The sequence below is a fragment of the Scyliorhinus torazame genome, chromosome 4 (genome assembly GCF_047496885.1).
Source record: "Scyliorhinus torazame isolate Kashiwa2021f chromosome 4, sScyTor2.1, whole genome shotgun sequence".
Taxonomy (NCBI): domain Eukaryota; kingdom Metazoa; phylum Chordata; class Chondrichthyes; order Carcharhiniformes; family Scyliorhinidae; genus Scyliorhinus; species Scyliorhinus torazame.
The window spans coordinates 116,897,951-116,917,936 of record NC_092710.1 but is presented as its reverse complement, the minus strand read 5'-3'; the positions used below and the strand labels follow the sequence as shown (position 1 = coordinate 116,917,936).

The following is a 19,986-nucleotide window of genomic DNA, read 5'->3' as shown; positions in this document are numbered from 1 at the left end:
TATTGCCTCACCTTACCGACAGAATACTATGTTGCACACTTCACAGTGTAAACTCCTGGCCTTATAAATCAGTATATCATTAGATATACAGTCCACAGTGCAGGTTAATGAAATATAGAATAACCTGCAAACAAAAAGTCTTAGGTCAGCAAGCACAGTAGGGGTGAGAACGGGTCTGATTTGAGTAAAGTTATTGGCAGCAGAGATTTGGATGAAATTAAGTTCACGAAGGATGGCAAATGGGAGGCTCTAGCCAGGAGAAATTGGAAATAGTCAGGTCTAGGGGTAACAAAGATATGGGGCGGCAAGGCGGCACAGTGATTAGCACTGCTGCCCCACAGCTCCAAGGACCCGGGTTCAATTCCGGCCTCAGGTGACTCTCTGTGTGGTGTTTGCACTTTGTCCCCTTATCTGTGTGGGTTTCCTCCGGGTGCTTTGGTTTCCTCCCACAGTCCAAAGGTTAGGTGGATTGGCCATACTAAATTGCCCCTTAGTGTCCAAAAGGTAAGGTGGGGTTACTGGGTTAAGGGGAAAGGGTGAGGCATGGGCTTAAGTAGGGTGCTCTTTCGAGGAACAGTGTAGACTCGATGGGCCGAATGACCTTCTTCTGCACTCTAAACTCTATGATTCTATGGGTGAGGGTTTCAGGATCAGATGGGCAAAGAGGGATGAGCGATATTACAGAAGTGGAAATAAATGGGACGGGATTCTCTGTCCTGCCAGTTATATGGCGTGGCTCGCCCTGCTGGCAGCGGGATCCTCCTTCCCGGCAGCCGCCCATGGGGTTTCCCATTGTGGCCACCCCCACGCTATTGGGAAATCCGCGGGCGTGAGTGCATTGCTGGCGAGGCGGAGAATCCCGACGTACGAGAATCCCGCCCATGGTCTTTGGAATTTGCGGAGATGAGTTAGCAGGTTCAAAAAGATGCCTCTCCATCTGGCATAGTGGCCAAGGAGAGGGATGGAGTTGGTAACGAGGATACATAGTTTGTATCGTGGATCAAAGACTGTGGCTTTGGTCTTCCAAGATTTAATTTGAGGAAACTGTGACTTCTCCAAGTCTGGATGTCGGGCAGTGTGACAAATCAGAGAAAGTGGAGAGGCAGAAGGAGATGGTGAAAGGTAGATCTGGGTGTGGAACTTGTTCTGTTTTCAGTTTATGCCACCGAGGGACTGCATGTAGATGAGGAAGGGGAGTGGGTCATGGATAGATTCTTGAAGGACTCCAAAGGTGACAGACATGAAAGAGAAGCTATTAAAGACAAGAAAATATACTTTAATGCAGCACTTTTCATTTCATAATTTTAGAATAGCCCAAAGTACCTTTGAAGTGTCGTTACTGTTACAATGTTGGAAATGCAGCAGGCAATTTGCACAGGGCAGTCTTTCAAAAATAGCAATATGGTAATGATTGGATAGTCTTTTTTTAGAAATAAGGACAAATATTGGACATGGAGAAATCCCCTGCTATTCTTCAAAATACTGCTGTGGGATATTGTACAGCCAACTGAGAGGAGCCTCAGTTTAATGTCTCATTTTAAAGAAGACCCTCAGACATTGCAACATTCCTTCAGTACTGGTATTGAGTGTGTCCCCTGAATTTTGTGCTCCATTATCTGGAGCGGGGCTTGAACCTTCTAACTCTAAGGCAAGAAGCCTTGCTGAAGAGGCTCTAACTTTGATCAGAGGGTAACGGTTTATGATATAAACCCATACAAAAGAAACTCCAGTGGGCTGACCTTTAAAAACTCCTAAGCTTCTAATTTGGGTCTAAGTTTCCATTTGCAGTCAATATATCCAACAATGTATAAGGTCACCAGTGTCCCAATCATAAAATGTGTTTGCACGCATTGATTAAATATCTATTTGACTTCCACAGAAACTATGAAATCAATTCCTTAACCGCATTGTATCAGATTCAGCTATGCTCTTCATCCAAGCTCTTATATCTTCACTCTTTTCCACACCTCTTACTCCATTCCTTGGCAGTGCCATTTTCATGATGTCCTATGCTAGACCAATAAAGTTCTGGGAAAGGAACTACAAGTAAGGGTGCTTCATTTGATAATGAGAGTTTGATTGCTTGGGGTAGTTGCGGGATGTGTCTTTTCTTATCTTGCTGATGTTTGTAACTCCTGACCTGCCCCTTGGCATCATTCAGGCAGTGGAGATTGCAAATAGAGTTGGAGAATTTGTTTAAGACCATGTACATTCATTCATAAAATCCTGCAGCAGTGAAGGAGGTCAATTGAAAGAACAATCCAATTAGGTCGACTCCCCTGCTCTTTCCCATAGCCTGTCCAAGTGTTTCCCTTCTTAACTGGGCAGCACAGTAGCATGGTGGTTAGCACAATTGCTTCACAGCTCCAGGGTCCCAGGTTCGATTCCCGGCCTGGTTCACTGTCTGTGCAGAGTCTGCACGTTCTCCCCGTGTGTGCGTGGGTTTCCTCCGGGTGCTCCGGTTTCCTCCCACAGTCCAAAGATGTGCAGGTTAGGTGGATTGGTCATGCTAAATTGCCTTTAGTGTCCAAAATTGCCCTTAGTGTTGGGTCGGGTTACTGGGTTATGGGGATAGGGTGGAGGTGTGGGCTTGGGTAGGGTGCTCTTTCAAAGAGCCGGTGCAGACTCGATGGGCCGAATGGCCTCCTTCTGCACTGTAAATTCTATGGCTAACTATTTATCCAATTCATTTTTGAAAGTTATTATTGAATATGATTCCACCACCCTTTCAGGCAGTGTATTCCAGATCATAACAACTCACCCCACAAAGAAGTTATGCCCCTCTCCACTTTGATTCTTTTGTCCGTTACCTTCCTTCTGTGTCCTCTGGCAGTGAAAATGATTTCTCCTCATCTGCTCGACCAAATGTTCTCATTTTACCAAAGTATTACAATTCTTTAATTATTTTAGAAATCTGACCAAAAATTTTGTCTATTTCTTTCTTGTATGGCAGGAGATGAATCTTGTTTAAATTTAAAATGTTGCATTGTGAATCCCCAATGTATTGCAACATGTTAAACAGTGCCAATCCTGAGTTCAGTTCTCAGTTTATGCTGAGATAGCTTATCTGAACCCAGATGGTGACTGTGGGACTGAAGGTGATCATAGCGCCTGAAGGTTAGGGAGGAAAACCAACCTTGGTTTACACTCCAAGCTGCTATTCTCCAATCACTGTTGCAGATACACACATTGTGTGGAATCCAGGGAAAAATAATGTTGGATGTGGCTGTGATGCATGCTCAAAAAGTAAGCCAACCCTCAGGATGTGCATGTGAAGGTTAATTTCTGTAGTGAGGGAAAGCAGGAAAAGGAGAGAACAATTGGACAAAGAAACCGCCTGCATGACAGTGACCTGCTTTGAAATATGTCACTTGAAATTGTTGGCGATAATCTGTAGTGTTTGGCCCCTTTACCTACACCGTAACTACAAACAGAGCTTGAAAAGGAAGATTGTGGTTAACAATGCATCTGTAATGCATTAGAAATCTGCAAGCACATCCTTTCCAACTTTCTCCATTGTCAATTTGTATGTCCTTGGGCAGAATTTTATGATCTCCTGCCAGCAGATTTTTAGGCAATGTGGTGACTGTAAGAGAGGGGCCCTGTCCAGTTCTCTCCCCACCCCTCCCACCTCCTCCTCTCCCTCCTCTCCCCCCCCTCTCCCCTCCTCTCCCCCCCCTCCCCTCCCCCCTCCCCTCCCTCCCCTCCCCCCTCCCCTCCCCTCCCCCCCCTCCCCCTCCCCCCCCCTCCCCTCCCCCCCCCCTCCCCCCTCCCCCTCCCCCCCCCCCTCCCCCCTCCCCCTCCCCTCCCTCCCCCCTCCCCCTCCCCTCCCCCCCCCCTCCCCCCTCCCCCCCCTCTCCCCTCCCCCCCCCTCCCCCCCCTCTCCCCTCCCCCCCCCTCCCCCCCCTCTCCCCTCCCCCCCCCCTCCCCTCCCCCCTCCCCCCCCCTCTCCCCTCCCCCCCCCCTCTCCCCTCCCCTCTCCCCTCCCCTCTCCCCTCCCCTCTCCCCCCCTCTCCCCTCCCCCCCCCCTCTCCCCTCCCCTCTCCCCTCCCCCCCCCTCTCCCCTCTCCCCTCCCCCCCCCCCTCTCCCCTCCCCCCCCCCCCCCCTCTCCCCTCCCCCCTCCCCCCCCCCCCAGGAAAAACCAGTAAAATAAGCATTCTGGCCCAAACTGTTCCCGCCCACCCTGAACTCCCTGCATGTTTATGCTGGGTCTGACAAGGCCTATGTCCAAGACGCAGGTGCCTGGGTGGCACTGCCAGCTGGCAGGGGCATTGCCAGGATGCCAGACTAGTGGTGCCAGCAGTGTCAGGGTGACATCCTGCCCAAAGAGCATGCACCTGAGGATCTTCCATCTCCAAGGAGACCCCTACGAGTGCCATTCCATCTGGTCCCTGTTTGTGGAGACTAAATGGCCCTCGCCCAAGGTCTCTGAGGCAAGGGACATTGATCCCACGCCTTGGAGCAACTCAGGAATCTGCACATCAAAGTGAGACTAGCTGTCTCGCTCTAATATGTAGATTTGCTTAAAAATGATCCCCCCCACACAATGGGCAGGATTCACATCGCAACATCTTGTGAGATCGCGTTAGATCTCACTAGGTGTTGCGAACCAGGTAGATCCTGGGAGCGGGGTCTCCAGCTTTTATTGGCCACGCTGCGCCGCGGCGAGCTGCTTTTCGGGCACAGCGTGGCCATTAAATTGCGCCCAAAATGTGTAGCTTGAAATTGGGCCTGAATTATGTCTGTCTGTATGTACTGGTCGAATTACCCTGGGTCTAGTCCCTCTTCATCTGTCCACTTGATCATCACACTCTGTGGTCAATGAGATGAGAGGTCAGCTGGTAATTTTAAAGTTTATACAATTGATTGTGGCTTTTTTTCCAGCACCAAACGAGTAGATCATTCCAATACGAGGCTGGATTCGCAGATGAACAGAAGTATTGGTAAGTAGAAAGAGCTAGTACAACTGCAGCTGGCTCCCTTGGCATCACTATTTTGTGCAGACTTTGTGATAGTATTATCTAGCCCCTAAAAATATAATCACTACAAGAATGAAATGTTCCTGTGAATTTTGTGCTTCTTGAGGTGAGAGATGCTGTTTCAGAAAGTGTCAATCTCATGCACTCTCAGATAAACTCTCTCTACTCTCCTCAAATAATGTGTCTCAGCCCTAAGCTTAAAAGTGCACACCTCTGCGTCATGGAATGGTACAGTATAGAAGGAGGCCATTCAGCATATTGTGCTTGTGCTGACTGCAATTATTCCTACTCCCCTGCTCATTCCCCTCTTCCCTTTTGAAAGTTACTATTAAATCTGCTGACTTTCAGGGAATGCGTTCCAGATCATGTTAACTTGCAGAGTTGGATTTCCTGCCAATTACTTTAAATTTGTGCCCTCTAGTTAGCGATCCTACCTACTCTCCCAGAACCATTGATAATTCTGAACACTTCAACAAAATCTCCCCTTAGCCTTCTCTGCTGTAAGGAAAATTCCCCCAGTTTCTCCAGTCTCTTCACAGAGCTGAAGCCCCTCATTGCTGGTATCATGTAACCCCTTTGCACCCTTTCCAAGACCTTGATATCCTTCCCAAAGTAGGACACACTACTTCAGCATTTTATATAGGTGTCGCCAGTGTGACCTGCTTCATTTCCCAGTCTTATCATCTGGTGGTTTTTGAGTGGAATTTCCAGTTTAACATTGGCCTCTATGAATACCACATTGTAATTGCACTCTCTTGCCACCGGAGGAGTTGCAGTGCTACCATTGGCTGAAGATTATAATAATTTCATGCCGGGTTTACATAGGAGGCAAAAGCTAAAAGGACAGAAAATGTAAATTTTGAAGTGGGGCTAGAATACATTTTGATATACAACTGCCATGATAGGGCTTCATGACTGATTGTTAATAAAAGTGACAGTCTCTGTTCCTTCCACTCTGTGAGAACGAGTAACACCTTCTGTGCATCTCTGCAAATCAAATGGAATGTTTGTGGCTAGAAGATGTCCTGTCAGCAAATGGGAGCTGTGTTTTAACCACAAAAACGCAGGATAATTATGACTGTCACACAGGGACTTCTGATTATTTTCAGGGTGCCGGGGACAATGTAGGATGAGGCAACCGTGCTGAATGCTGAGAGGCAGCATGGATATCCTATTTGATGAGACCTTCTAACACAGAAATAGGCATTGACATAACATAAGAACGTAAGAAATAGGAGTAGGGGTAGACCACATGGCCCATTTAACCTGCTCCACCTTTCAATATGATCGTTACTGATCTTGGACTTCAAGACTACTTCTCCTGCCAACTCCACTAACTCTTAATTCCCCGAGAGTCCAGAAATCTGTCTATCCCAGCCTTAAATGTATTCACCGATGGAGCAGCAAAACCCTTTGGTGGAGAAAATTCCAAAGATTCACAACGCTGAGTGAAGAACTTTCTCCTCATCTCAGTCCTGACTGATCAGACCACTGTCCTGAGATTGTGCCCCGTGTTTTAAATTCCGCAACCAAAGGAACAATTTCACAGCATCTACCCTGTCAAGCCCAAGACATTGTAATAGAACCACAATAAAGACAAAATAGAAATTCTGTCCTTGCTATGGATTTGGGATATGTATAAAATTAAAGGTGAAAGAAAGTCTCTGGAGGAATGTTTATTCACAAAATCACAGAACTGTTACTGTGCAGATTGAGGCTATTTGGCCCATCGGGCCTGCATGGCTCTCCAAATGAGCATCATGACTTGATGCCATTCTCCTGTCTTTCCCATGTACCCCTGCACATTGTTTCTATTCAATTAATCATCTGATGCCTTCTTGAATGCCTTGATTGTACCTGCCTCCACCACACTTCCTGTCAGTGTATTCCAGACTAAAACCACTCGCTGTGTGAAAATGTTGTTTCCTCACATCACATTTGTTTCTTTTGCGAATCACTTTAAATCTCTGTTCTCTCATTCTTGACCCTTTTACGACAGGAACAGTTTCTTCCTATCTACTCTGTCCAGCCACTCATGATTTTTGAACATCTCTTTCAGTCTCCTCTTAGCATTCTTCTCTCCAAGGAGCCCAAAGACGTACAGCCCGCTTGAAAGGCATCCCTTTCACAAGCATTCACTTCCTCCACCACCAATGCACAGTAGCAGCCGTGTGTACCTTCTACAAGATGCACTGCAGGAACTCACCAAGATTCCTTCCAAACTCATGACCACTACTATCTAGAAAGACGAGGGCAGCAGATACATCGGAACCCTACCACCTGGAGGTGCCCCTCCAAGCCGCCCACCATCCTGACTTGGAAATGTATCGCTGTTCCTTCACTGTCACTGGAACAAAACCCTGCAACCCACCCCCCACCCCAATAGCACACTGGGTGTACCTACACCTCATGGACTGCAGTGGTTCAAGAAAGAAGCTTACCACCACCTTATCAAGGGTAATTAGGGATAGGCAACAAATGCCAGCGAAGCCCACATCCGTAAAAATTAATTTCAAGAAAAGGTTAGATGGATTCGGCATGATCAATTGCCCTTCGTGTCCAAAGATGTGTAGGTTAAGGTAAGGTGTTATTGGGATATGGCAGGGGAGTGGGTTTGCATGGAGTGCTCTTTTAGAGGGTTAGTGCAGTGGTTAGCACTGCTGTCTCACGGCGCCGAGATCCCAGGTTCGATCCCGGCTCTGGGTCACTGTCCATATGGAGTTTTCACATTCTCCCCGTGTTTGCGTGGGTTTCGGCCCCACAAACCAAAGAGATGTGTAGGGTAGGTGGATTGGCCATGCTAAATTGCCCCTTAATTGGAAAAAATTAATTGGGTACTCTAAATTTATTTTAAAAAATAACTGAAGTTTCTCATCCCTGGAACCATTCTTGTAAACCTCTTCTGCACGCTCTCCAAAGGTTCACCTCCTTCCTATGTTATGGCACCCAGAACTGTACACGATATTCCAGCTTTCGTCTAACTAGTGTCTTGTATAAGTTCAGCATAACCTCCTTATTCTTGTGCTCTAGGCCCCTATTAATAAATCCCACGATATCTATGCTTTATTAACTGCTCTCTCCACCTGACCTGCCACCTTCAATGATCTATGCACACATACACCCAGGTCCCTCTGCCCCTCCACACTTAAAAATGTTACCCCTTATTTTATATCGTCTCTCCATGTTCTTCCTACCAAAATGTGTCGCCTCACACTTCTCTGCTTGGATTTCACCTGCCACCTATTTGCCCACTCCACCAACTTGTCTATGTCCTTTTCAAGTTCTTCACAGTTTACAGTACTTCCAAGTTTTGTATCATCCGCAAAATTTGAAACTGTCCCCAGCACACCAAAATGTAGATCATTAATAAGTATCAAGAAAAACAAGGGTCTCAACTCAAAACAAGGGAACTCCACTAAAAACCTTCCTCCTGCCTGAAAAATATCCATTGATTATTATTCTCTGCTTCCTGTTATTCAGCCAATGTTGTATCAATGTTGTTACTGTCTCTTTTATTCCATGAGCTATAACCTTTCTCACAGGTCTGCTGCATGGCACTGTATTGAATGTCTTCTGAAAGTCCATGTAGGCCACATCAACAGCATTACTCTCATCAACCCTTTCTGTTACCTCCTCCGAAAACACCAGCAAGTTAGATAAACATGAGTTTCCCTTTAGAAATCTATGCTGGCTCTTCCTAAGCAACTCGCATTTTTCCATATGACTACTAATTCCATCCTGAACTCTTTGAATATTTATCACTTCAGGAGAGTTGTGATTGTTTTTGTTTTAAAAGTATTAATTTTCTCTCTGGCATCGAACACTCAGTTGGGTTCCACTCCCCACATTCCTCTCCTCTAGTCAGCAGTGTTGTGGGGAGCACTTCTAGAGCTAACCCTAGTAAAAAAAAGTCTTGGGCTTGGAAATCTGCACTTCCCAAGCAGTGTTGCTATTCCATGTGATTCTACAGTACTGGGCTTCAGATATGGTCCCCTTCCTCCACTCCCTTGCACACTTTACCATGGACAGCCAAGATAAGGATGTTCTGCATGCTGTTCTGACCAGAGTTAGCTGCCAGGAAAGGACATGCCACCTGTGTTTTTCCAGATACCAGGGATTCCCTCCAGACCTTTCACCCCCATGATGCTGGAGAAAGATGGGAGAAAATTACAGTTCTACATTTATGGCAACATCCTCATCCGCACTTTCATTATCTCCAGTTTCTCAGTGTGTTGGATTTCAGTTAAACAAAACCAGAAATATGATTGAGCAAGACTGCTTCACCAAACGTACCTTACCTGTAAATAAGTGTGAAATGGCCAATTTTGGTAGGAAGAATAAGGCCACATAATGGTTGCTTAATTTGGGTCTGAATGATTAAGAAGTTCAGGGAGTATAAATAGACAAATCACTAAAAGTAGCAATGCAGCTTAATAAGGTAATAAATTTAAAAAATAAGCACTGGTTTTCATTGCCTGAGGGATAATAAGCAGAGAAGTTATGTTAATATGGAGATCAAACTGCACAGTTTTGGTCTCCATGTTATATAAAAAAAGATATGGAGGCACTGGAGAAGTTGCTAAAAATAATTGCAGACATAATGCTGGACTTGAAAGGTTGTATTTATGAGGAAACTTTGAACAGGCCAGAGATCTTCTCTCTAGAAAAGCGAAAACTGAAGGGATCTGCTAAGGTTGACGTAGAGAAACAGCAGGATTCGCTGTTAATTGTTGACGCCAACGCAGAATCCGTGGACTTTCATGACAGCAAAACTGGAGCCACACCTGGACTGATTCCACTATTGTTAAGGGGCTAGCACCGGCTACATGTGGAACACATTTGATTCCAACGAGAAACGATGCCGGATTCACCGGTTTTGCGATTGACACTCAGGAGGCTGACAAGCTGCAGCCACATATACACACTGCACTCCCCACACACACCATCCCAGCCAACAAGATGGCTGTAAGATGCGCAGCCCCACATTTTGCAGACCCTCCGCAGAGCTGGAGGCCCTCTTGGATGCCGTGGAGGAGAGGAGGATGACCCTGTACCCCGGCCCAGGAAGGAGGCTGCCAGTGGCAGAGGCGGTCAGCGTCGTGGGCAACGTAGTCCGGACCGGCCAGCAGTGCAGAAAGAAACTGCACAACCTTCTCAGGGCAGCCAAGATGGAGATCTTGGCACCAACCCTCGTCGCACACACCCATAACCCTACCCCTGCAACCCGAAGGGCGACTGAACTCCCGCCCTGCCCACATGCCGGTACCCATACAGCCCGCCATGGCCGGGTGCCCTGGCCACTGAGGCCACAAGCTACCCACCCCCTGAGCTGCATGAGTCTGACTGTCTTAACACTTAACACGTCTTCTGTCCATCCCCCCCCCCGCCACCCCAGGAGAAAGCTGCGCACAACTGCCGGGAGTGGGAGAAGACTGGAGGGAGACTGCTGGACTTGCAGCCCCTCGCCATGGCAGAGCAGAGGGTCCTGGATGTGGTCGGCGGTCTGGAGAAAAGGGAGGTCACCGAGGTGGAGCACCGAGGAAATGAGACCCTGCTGAGTTGTGGTTCACCATGACACCACCCTCGCTCACACGCCACCCTCCCCTGCATGAGTCACTGGCATGGGCCCCATCACCTCCTCCTCTCTCGGGGTGCCCGATGGTCCCTGGGATGCTTCATGGGACAGGGGTGCAAACGAAGCTATCCCCTGAGGCGGCCCCACCACGTAGCACTGACAGCCTTGGAGGCTCGCTCTGTTCTAGACCAAGGTCCACACGCTCATGGCCATGGAGCACAGGGAGTGGACCATCTCCGTCTGGGATTGCGCTACATCACCCATTGTGCCACCATCTTCTGGGCCTTTGTCACATCAGCCAGTGACTGAATCATCTCCCTCTGGGACTGGGCCACCTCCCCCTGTGTCTGCACCACATTGGCCAGCGCCTGGGCAATGCCGCAGGGGCGGCACCTGTGATGTCGAGGTGGCTCTGGCACATGGTTGCCCTGGTCCTCGGCCAGTGCCTGCACAGAATGTCCTGACCTTGGACATGCTGATCCATAGCCATGACCGTCGCCCCTCGTGCCTCCACTGCGGACGCCACCAATGCAGTGTTGGCCTGGGTGGCACGCATTTTTGGCACCACCTCCTCCAACTGCACCTGCAGGTACTGGATGCTCAAACATGTCAAGAATTGTCGAATGTGCCAGTATGAAGGCGTCATACACACAGCCTTGGTATCAGGCGCAGGCGTGTATGATGCACAGATGATTGTCACATGTCAGCTGCACATTCATCGAGTGGAACCCTTTCAGATTGTATAGAGCGGCCTCTCATCTGCTGGTGCTTGTAGGGGGACATGCATCCCGTCCATCACCTCATGGACCCGGGGCATCCCGGCGATGACGGCAAATCCTACCACCCTGGCAACCTGGTGGGCTCGGTGGACATTGAAATGAATGTATTGAGCTGCTTGGGCATTTAGGGCCTCTGTGATGCCACAGATGCACCTGTACACCGAGGTCTATGAGACCCTGGACAGCTCCCCAATCGGCGCCTGGAGGGAGCCCGTCGCGTAAGGGTTCAGGGTGACCGTCACCTTGACGGCTACCGGGAGCGGGTACCTTCCCCATACCCCCTGGTGCCAGGTATGCCATCATCTGGTAGATATGTTGCACTGTCCCTCTTCTCAACCGGAGTCTTCGATGGCATGCCCGGTCTGGCAGGTGGTGCCGGTGTACAGGAGGCCTCATGCGGCGCCTCCTTGGCACCTTATCCTCCTCGGCCTGTTGGGCGGCTCATTCTCCATTCTGGATGGTTGCCATCTGTCCCTTTGTGGCACGCTCCGCTGCTGCAGCTTCCTTTTCCATCTCGAGCAGCTCTAGCTGCGACAGCCGCAGGACATTTCCCAGGACTGAGGCGACTAGCAGGAAGACCACTATTGCTGGTTGAATTCCAATATCCATTAACTGCAGGGGTAAAAGGTCAACATGTTAGCATGGTGCGTACCCCCGGGCCCAACCAGGTCCAATGGCTACACAGTGGCCCTGGTTGGCACCGCAGGCTCTGCCCTCGCATGTCCCTCCTCCCCCCAGCCCTGTTGGTGGCCAGCACCGTGGGCCCTCTGACCCTGGTGTCAGGGGTACTGTCGGCTGTCACTGCCCCGCCAGGGATATGCGGCCCCCATAGGAGCTAGTTGGTGTTGCCCTGGGGTGCCGCCGATGGGTGGCCGCTGCAGCGGGGGGCGGGGGGGCGGGGGGGCGGGGGGGGGGGGGGGGGGGCACCCATCTGGCCAGTGTCACTCTGCAGAACCAGGGCCCGGGATGGGTGGTCAGTGGGTGCGTAGCAAATGGCGGCCGTTATGGAGGTCCATGTCTGGTCTATACCCCAGTCCCGTGGGGGTTCACCCAGGCCACTCGGCCTGTTCCACCATCATCTGGCATGGTATCACAGGAGGCGGCACGGTAGCACAGGGGTGGCACGGTAGCACAGTGGTTAGCCTGTCGCTTCACAGCGCCAGGTCCCATGTTCGATTCCCTCTTGGGTCACTGTCGGTGTGGGGTTTGCACGTTCTTCCCGTGTCTGCGTGGGTTTCCTCCGGGTGCTCCGGTTTCCTCCCACAGTCCAAAGATGTGCAGGTTAGGTGAATTGGCCATGCTAAAATGCCCTTAGTATCCAAAAAAAAGATTAGGTGGTGTTACTGGGTTACGTGCATGGGATGGAGGTGTGGGCGTAGGTGGGGTGGAGATGTGGGCTTAGGTAGGGTGCTCTTTCTGAGGGCTGATGCAGACTTGATGGGCCGAATGGCCTCCTTCTGCACTGTACGTTCTATCCCCCCCTCCCCCGGCCTTGGCGGGGAACTCCAATCCCAGCCAGCCTGGCTTGTGTCTGGTCCGGTAGCCCACAGTTGCTCCGCTGTGTCCTACCTCCTCTCTCCCTCACATACCTCTTCATTCACCTGAGGAAGGAGCAGCGCTCCGAAAGCTAGTGACATCGAAACAAACCTGTTGGACTTTAACCTGGTGTTGTAAGACTTCTTACTGTGCTCACCCCAGTCCAACGCCGGCATCTCCACATCATCTCTCTCCCTCAGCAGCCACGATACCTGTTTCACAATTTTTATCCGGAGCATCGCGGAGCCCAGCAGAATACCGGGTCGGGCCTGCTAATGATATGCAAACGGTGTTCACTGTAGGTGCGTTCCTGTACTCATTGGCACCGTTGTCGAGGTGATGGGGAATCGCAATTTGGCGTCAAATCGATGGCCACCGCGATTTTGGCGTCAGAAAACGGTGAATTCCACCCAATGTTTCTGCCAGTCGGAGAGACCAAAACTAGAGGTTGTAATTATAGGACAGTCACTAAATAAATAGAATAAAAAATTGAGGAGCAAGTTTGTTACCCAGAGAGTGATGGAATGTGGAATTTGCTTCAAAATGGGGTGTTTCAGGCATACAGTACAGAGACATTCAAAGGATGCTGGATAAGCACATGAGGGAAACAGGATCTGATGATAGGAGGAAATAAGATGGGTAAGGCTCATGTGCAGCATAAACAGGCATGGAGTAGTTGGGCTGAATGGCCTATTCTGACTGTCATGATATGCAAACCTGCAGCTGATGAACACATAGAATAGGACACGACCAATGAGCAGTCAGGACACTCAGGGGTGGTATCTCACTATAAAAGGGATGAGGCACTCGCCTCTTTCCACAGACCAACATCTACAGAGTGAGACAGGGTGTATCCTCAGCATTACACCCCAGCACGTGGCTTAGAGCAAGACTGGTTCAGTTAGACTGAGTTACTACATTTAGATTAGCAGAGAGTCGAACTCATTGAGAACTGTGCTAATCGTTCAATAAAACACATTGAACTCACTTCAAAGTCTGGAGCATCTTTTACTCAAAACTGCATCAAGTGGCAGCTTGTGTTATTCCAAATTATGTAACACAACACTGACTAATAGTTTCATGTAGGTTTTAAGGCTGTTGGATTGTTAATATACAGTCTCGCCACCTCCAGGGTCTCTGCTGTTCGGTCATACTAGTTAATGCTTGGAGCGGCGAATCACACTCGCAAATACCGCACCCAGGAATAAGTGTCAGGGACATTGTGCAGTGATATTCTGTCTTCTGTTTAAACGCCAAGCTTGAAAGTTAATCCTTGTTCTGTTTGGTGTGTACGCATCTAGGGGCTGATGATAACAACTTGAACTCCATCTTCTATGAGCACTTGACGAGATCGCTGCAGCATAGCTTGTGTGGTGACTTAATCCTGGGTCGCTGGGGAAGCTACAGTACAGGCGACTGCTTCATCCTGACCTCTGATTACCTCAACGCCTTGGTTCAGTTGATAGAGATTGGCAATGGCCTAGTAACTTTTCAGCTGCGAGGACTTGAATTCAGAGGTGAGTTCCAAAAGATCTGACAAAAGTTACAGTAAAATAAAAGGACACGGTATATGAGAAATGTGAGGCATTGGCAAATGTAGCAGACTTGGGAATAAGAAGTGACTTAATTGCCAAACCTCTCCACAATTGGATGTTTATTTCACCTCATGTCTGGATCTGATGTCTCCTAATTGATAGAATTTATTAGTCAACAATCATTATTGTTGAATAATGTGAATACCAAGATGGTAATGTGCCAGTCATGCCTCAGTGGCCAGCATCTCACCTCTGAGTCAGAAGATTATGGGTTCAAACCCTATTCTAGAGCCTTGGGCGCACTGCAGTAATAAGACCATGCGAGCATAAGACATAGGAGCAGAATTAGGCCACTCTGCCCATCGAGTCTGCTCCTCCATTCAATCATGGCTGATATTTTCTCATCTCCATTCTCCTGCCTTCTCCCCATAACCCCTGATCCCGTTATTAATCAAGAACCTATCCACCTCTGTCTTAGAACATAGAACATAGAAAATACAGCACAGAACAGGCCCTTCGGCCCACGATGTTGTGCCGAACCTTTGTCCTAGATTAATCATAGATTATCATTGAATTTACAGTGCAGAAGGAGGCCATTCGGCCCTTTGAGTCTGCACCGGCTCTTGGAAAGAGCACCCTACCCAAACTCAACACCTCCACCCAACACCAAGGGCAATTTGGACATTAAGTTAAAGACACTCAGTGTCAGAAGATCTGCACCATCAGAGCTGCTGTCTTTCAGGATAAACAATAAACTGAGGGCTCATCGACCCTCTCTGGTGGACTTATAAGATCCCCACAGCATTATTTTGAAGAAGATCTAGAATGTTCTCCCTTGTGCCCACACCAATATTTATCTCTCAACCCACATCACTAAAAATAACAGATTATCTGGTCATGTATCTCATTGTTGTTTATGGGCCCTCACTGTGCACAAATTGTAGCATTTCCTACATTCCAACAGTGACTAGAATTTAAAATTGGCTACAAAGTGCTTTAGTATATCCTTAGGTCATGAAAGGCATACTATAAGTGCAATTCTTACTATGTCGTTACATAAACATCCAATTATGTTTACGGATGACTATATTTTGCATTATGGTAATATTCTGCCGACATCTGTACAAAGTAGCATGGGATTTGTCATGGCTACTAAACCTCAAGCTGTCACTGAGACGGTCTTGCTTTTGCTTTAATTATCCCATCATATTTCAATGGTAAATTACACAATTTCAGTGCTGCTGAGTTGACAGATAAACAGTGGATGCTTTCTCCAAATTTTAGACTTTTTGATGCCGTATTTTTTCTGGGATTCCATGTTTTAATTATGTTTTTGTTCAGTCACTGAAAAAAAAAATGTTTTGTGATACTGAGGCTGCACAGATTAGTACAGAGCAAGATTAAATGTTCTAATTTGGTACCTTCACTGAATGCTCTTTATCGACTATTAGGTTATAGCCGATCATTTGTTATCTTATACATTCATGGTCTTTCAAAAATACGAAGAATAAAAAATTCATAAGATACTAATGCACTTTGGAAAGATTCAAAATCAGATTGTGTGGTGCTATGAATGCATTAGTATTTAAGTACATGATTAACAATTTTAGGCAAATCACTTCAACATTTCTGCCTGCATGCTCCACATGTACAATAAAAGATGTAGCGGGTGAAGGCCTTGACACCAAATGTTGGTGAATTTGGCAGAGGCGTGCATCAGAAAGACTCGGGGTCAATTTTAAACTTGTCAGTAATGTGTAAGGCTGGCGTTATGAATTGGACTGCCAATGAAAGAATGCTTTCCAGTCTTACTGTGGAGAGGTTGATTGATGCGTTTTGGCAAGCATTAATGGCGAACTGTGTCCCCACGATTTTATTTGGTTGTGACGCTAGTGCAGGCACCAACACAAATAAATTGAGTAATCTAGTCCTCTTTATTCTCACTGTGATTGCAGATTTTAATGACATTTGTATACACTGGTGGGAATGTGGATGCAAATTCGGGTACAATAGTATTAGAATTGCACTTGGTGGCACGATGTACAAGATCCCTAGAATATTAGAAATTGAGCAAGGAATAGGAGGTCATCAGAAGTGCATGATTGATGCAGAAGTAAACTTTTATATAGAAATAAGCTGATTGCAACAAGACAAAAAAGTCTTCAGAGTAAAAACTGTAATGTTAAAGGAAAAATTTCCCCTTTAGAATGAGTTAACCCGAGACAATGGAACCTGGGAGGATTGATAATTATTTAATGACTTCTTTTTGGGAGAGGACCAGGGAAACACTGACAGATGTGATTAATGTCTTATTCCTGTGTGTGTAATATGCACTAAATGGAGCTGTCAACGATTGAGAATAAATGTGACACTTTAAGAGACCATTACCAAACTAATGGTATGAGGATTTTGTGTACTCCACTAAACTCAGCTTAACTGGTCATTCATCTTGTTTGCAGTTTGAGGGATCTTGCTGTGTGCAGATTGGAATCTGCAATTGTCAACATACCAGTGATTGCAGTCTCAAAAGTAGTTTATTGAATATGTAAGCACTTTGGGATTTTTTGAGGAGGTGATAAGATGCTATATCAATGCAATCGCTCCTTTTACTGCCATAGATTTTGAGAGATGAAATTTGTTCCACTATTGACCATATTCTGTAATTACATTGTGACAGTTGATATACCAAATATGAATGGTGCATATTATATGACATATATTGTATAATATATGTGTGGGAAACTTACCTGACAATTGATCTAGCATCATTGGCTGTAAAGTGCTTTGTGATGTCTGGTGGTTGTGAAATATATAAGTGTGAGTCTTTCTTTTAAATCATAATGCATATCCTAGACTACACACTGCATGGTTCATATTGTGTGGTATATATTCTGTTCATTGTACATGTTGTATTGTACAGTGCCCATTGTATGGTGTTGTATGTAGGGTATATATTCTCATATTTTGTTTTATTTTGCTCTGAAGAAGTGCCATGGGACATTTTATTATATTAATAAATGAATATCAGCTTTTGCTGTTGGATATATAATGCACAGTATGTATTGGGTAGGTCCTTACCGTCCCCAACATGTGCGGGATATATTATACACGTATTGTAGGGTACAAACTGCATGAGATTTATTGTAATGTATGTGTTGTATGGTACATATTGCACAATACATATTGTATGGAATACATAGTATAGGACAAGCTATAGGATTTAATATACAAGTTATAATGTATTCTATAAATTGTAGGCTGCATATTGTCCAGTAAATATTATGCAATATATATTGTACTGGATACATTGTACAATGCATATTTGGGATGTATTATATGGGATATATTGTTCGGTAAATATTTTAGGGTATAATGAAAGATATATTGGATTGTACCAGGTTGCATGGGATACAGGGGGCGCGATTCTCCACTCCCGCGCCGGTCGGGAGAATCGCCTGGGCCGCCAAAATTTCCCGGGACGCCGGTCCGACGCCCTCCCGCGATTCTCCCAAGCGGCGGGAACGGCCCGGTTGAGTTTCGCGGGCCGGAGAATCGCCGGAGGCACCCAAAATGGCGATTCTCCGGCACCCCCGCTATTCTCAGGCCCGGATGGGCCGAGCGGCCAGGCCAAAATGGCAGGTTCCCCCCAGCGCCGTCCACACCTGGTTGCTGCCGTCGTGAGCGGTGCGTGAACGCTGGGGGGACGGCCTGCGGGGGCGCGAGGGGGATCCTGCACCGGGGGGTACCTTAAATGTGGGGTGGCCCGTGATCGGTGCCCACCGATCGTCGGGCCGTCCTCTCTGAAGGAGGACCTCCTTCCTTCCGCGGCCCCGCAAGATCCGTCCGCCATCTTCTTGCGGGGTGGACTTAGACAGGACGGCAACCACGCATGCGCGGGTTGGCGCTGGCCAACCCGCGCATGCGCGGATGATGCCTGTTATGCGGCGTTGGCTGCGTCACCTATGCGGCGCCGCCTGGCCCATCGTGTAGATGACGCGGCCCCGATCCTGGCCCATTGTCAGGGCCTGGACCGGGGCCGTTTCGCGCCGTGTGAACCTCGACGGCGTTCACGACGGCGCGGCCACTTCGGCGCGGGAGTGGAGAATCCCGCCCAGGGTATGGTACTTTTTGTAATTCGTCTGATAAGCTAATTCACCTCAAAAATAATCTGTTGTCTTGGGTTTTTCTTTTCAGGCACATACTGCCAACAGAGGGAGGTTGAAGCGATAACAGAGGGGGTTGAGGATGATGAGGGCTGCTGCTGTTGCTGCAAGCCAGGACATTTGCCTCACGTGTTGTCATTCAATGCAGCTTTTATCCAACGCTGGCTGGCCTGGGAAGTTACATCATCTAAATACGTGCTGGAAGGTTACAGCATCAGTGACAACAACGCAGCGTGCATGCTGCAGATGTTTGACCTGAGAAAAATGCTTATCACCTATTATGTAAAGGTAGTAGTAGGCCAGTAAGTTTCTAGTATGCTATTATGTTTCATTAATAGGTTTTTTGCCTCCACCTTCTATGTTTCTTTTAGACCTTTTCCTCCTGCAGCCTGTCAGAACTGCAATATATCAAAAAAGAATCAGACTGCAACTCAGCATTAACTGGGGCCTTTTTGGACATTAACTGGGAGAAGAGGAAAGTGAGATGGGTTAGGGTTTATATTTCATTTAGGTGGCAGGGAAATTTCTTCTAGTGGCCTGGCTAAAACTCACTAGATCTGCCTCTGGCAACTGAGTCTAAACCAACTGTTGATAGTGTTGCCTGGCCTCCAGGATTGAACTGAAGGCTCCAGGTATTGAAGGATACTGTTGTGAGTAAAACCCAAGGGTAAATTGGTTCAATAATAATAATCCTTATTGTCAAAGTAGGCTTACATTAACACTGCAATGAAGCTACTGTGAAAAGCCCCTTTTGTTATGACTCTGGACCAGACCCCCAAGTTGTTGGTACAATCTGGTTAGGAATCAATAAGTTCTATTTTAAAGTAGAGAACGTTTGAGATCCAAGATGCTTGCTAAGAGAATGAAGCCAGAAGATTCCACAGTTTTTAAATAAACAACATCAACTTTACTATACAAGGTCAGAAAGATGAAACAATTTCCAATGTTTATCTTATACTCTTAACATTCAGGATTAGATGAGGTTCATATGAATTAACAGGCAAACTGTGGTCTGATGTCTACACACGACAGGTTGAATAGCAAATGTGACCAAAACCGATGCCACAAATCTTTCAGCAACCCACCCAGACATCAGTAAACACTGTGAGTCAATCAATCTCATTGAAGCTCTGAGACTCTCAAGGAGATCGTGGCCTTGCAATTCTCTCCAGAAGTCTCTCCGGCTCGGACTGCCTCAACGACGATTCACCTCACAGGGTTTTATTCTCATTACCCGAGACGCTGTTTTCCTGGATCTCTGAGTCTGCACTCCAGCACCAACTCACAAGCACGACATCAGCTCTTTGGCTGTGCCAAGCAGAACACAACTGCTCCAAAGAGTCACCTTCACCAACCTGCTGCTGCCTTCGCAGATCTTCAGGGTTTCTCCTGAGACATTACTTAAAGTCTGCCAACCA

The 19,986-nt window shown here is 47.4% G+C and overlaps 1 protein-coding gene across 1 annotated transcript in view; it reads left to right on the top strand.

Moving 5' to 3' along the window:
* Nucleotides 1-19,986, top strand: part of LOC140411422 (pecanex-like protein 2) — a 429,375-nt gene that overhangs the window by 260,863 nt on the left and 148,526 nt on the right. The window contains exons 24-27 of the mRNA XM_072500529.1: nt 1,917-2,046; nt 4,886-4,944; nt 14,172-14,387; nt 18,600-18,856. Coding sequence (XP_072356630.1) covers nt 1,917-2,046; nt 4,886-4,944; nt 14,172-14,387; nt 18,600-18,856 — 662 coding nt within the window. The remainder of the gene's footprint in view (nt 1-1,916; nt 2,047-4,885; nt 4,945-14,171; nt 14,388-18,599; nt 18,857-19,986) is intronic.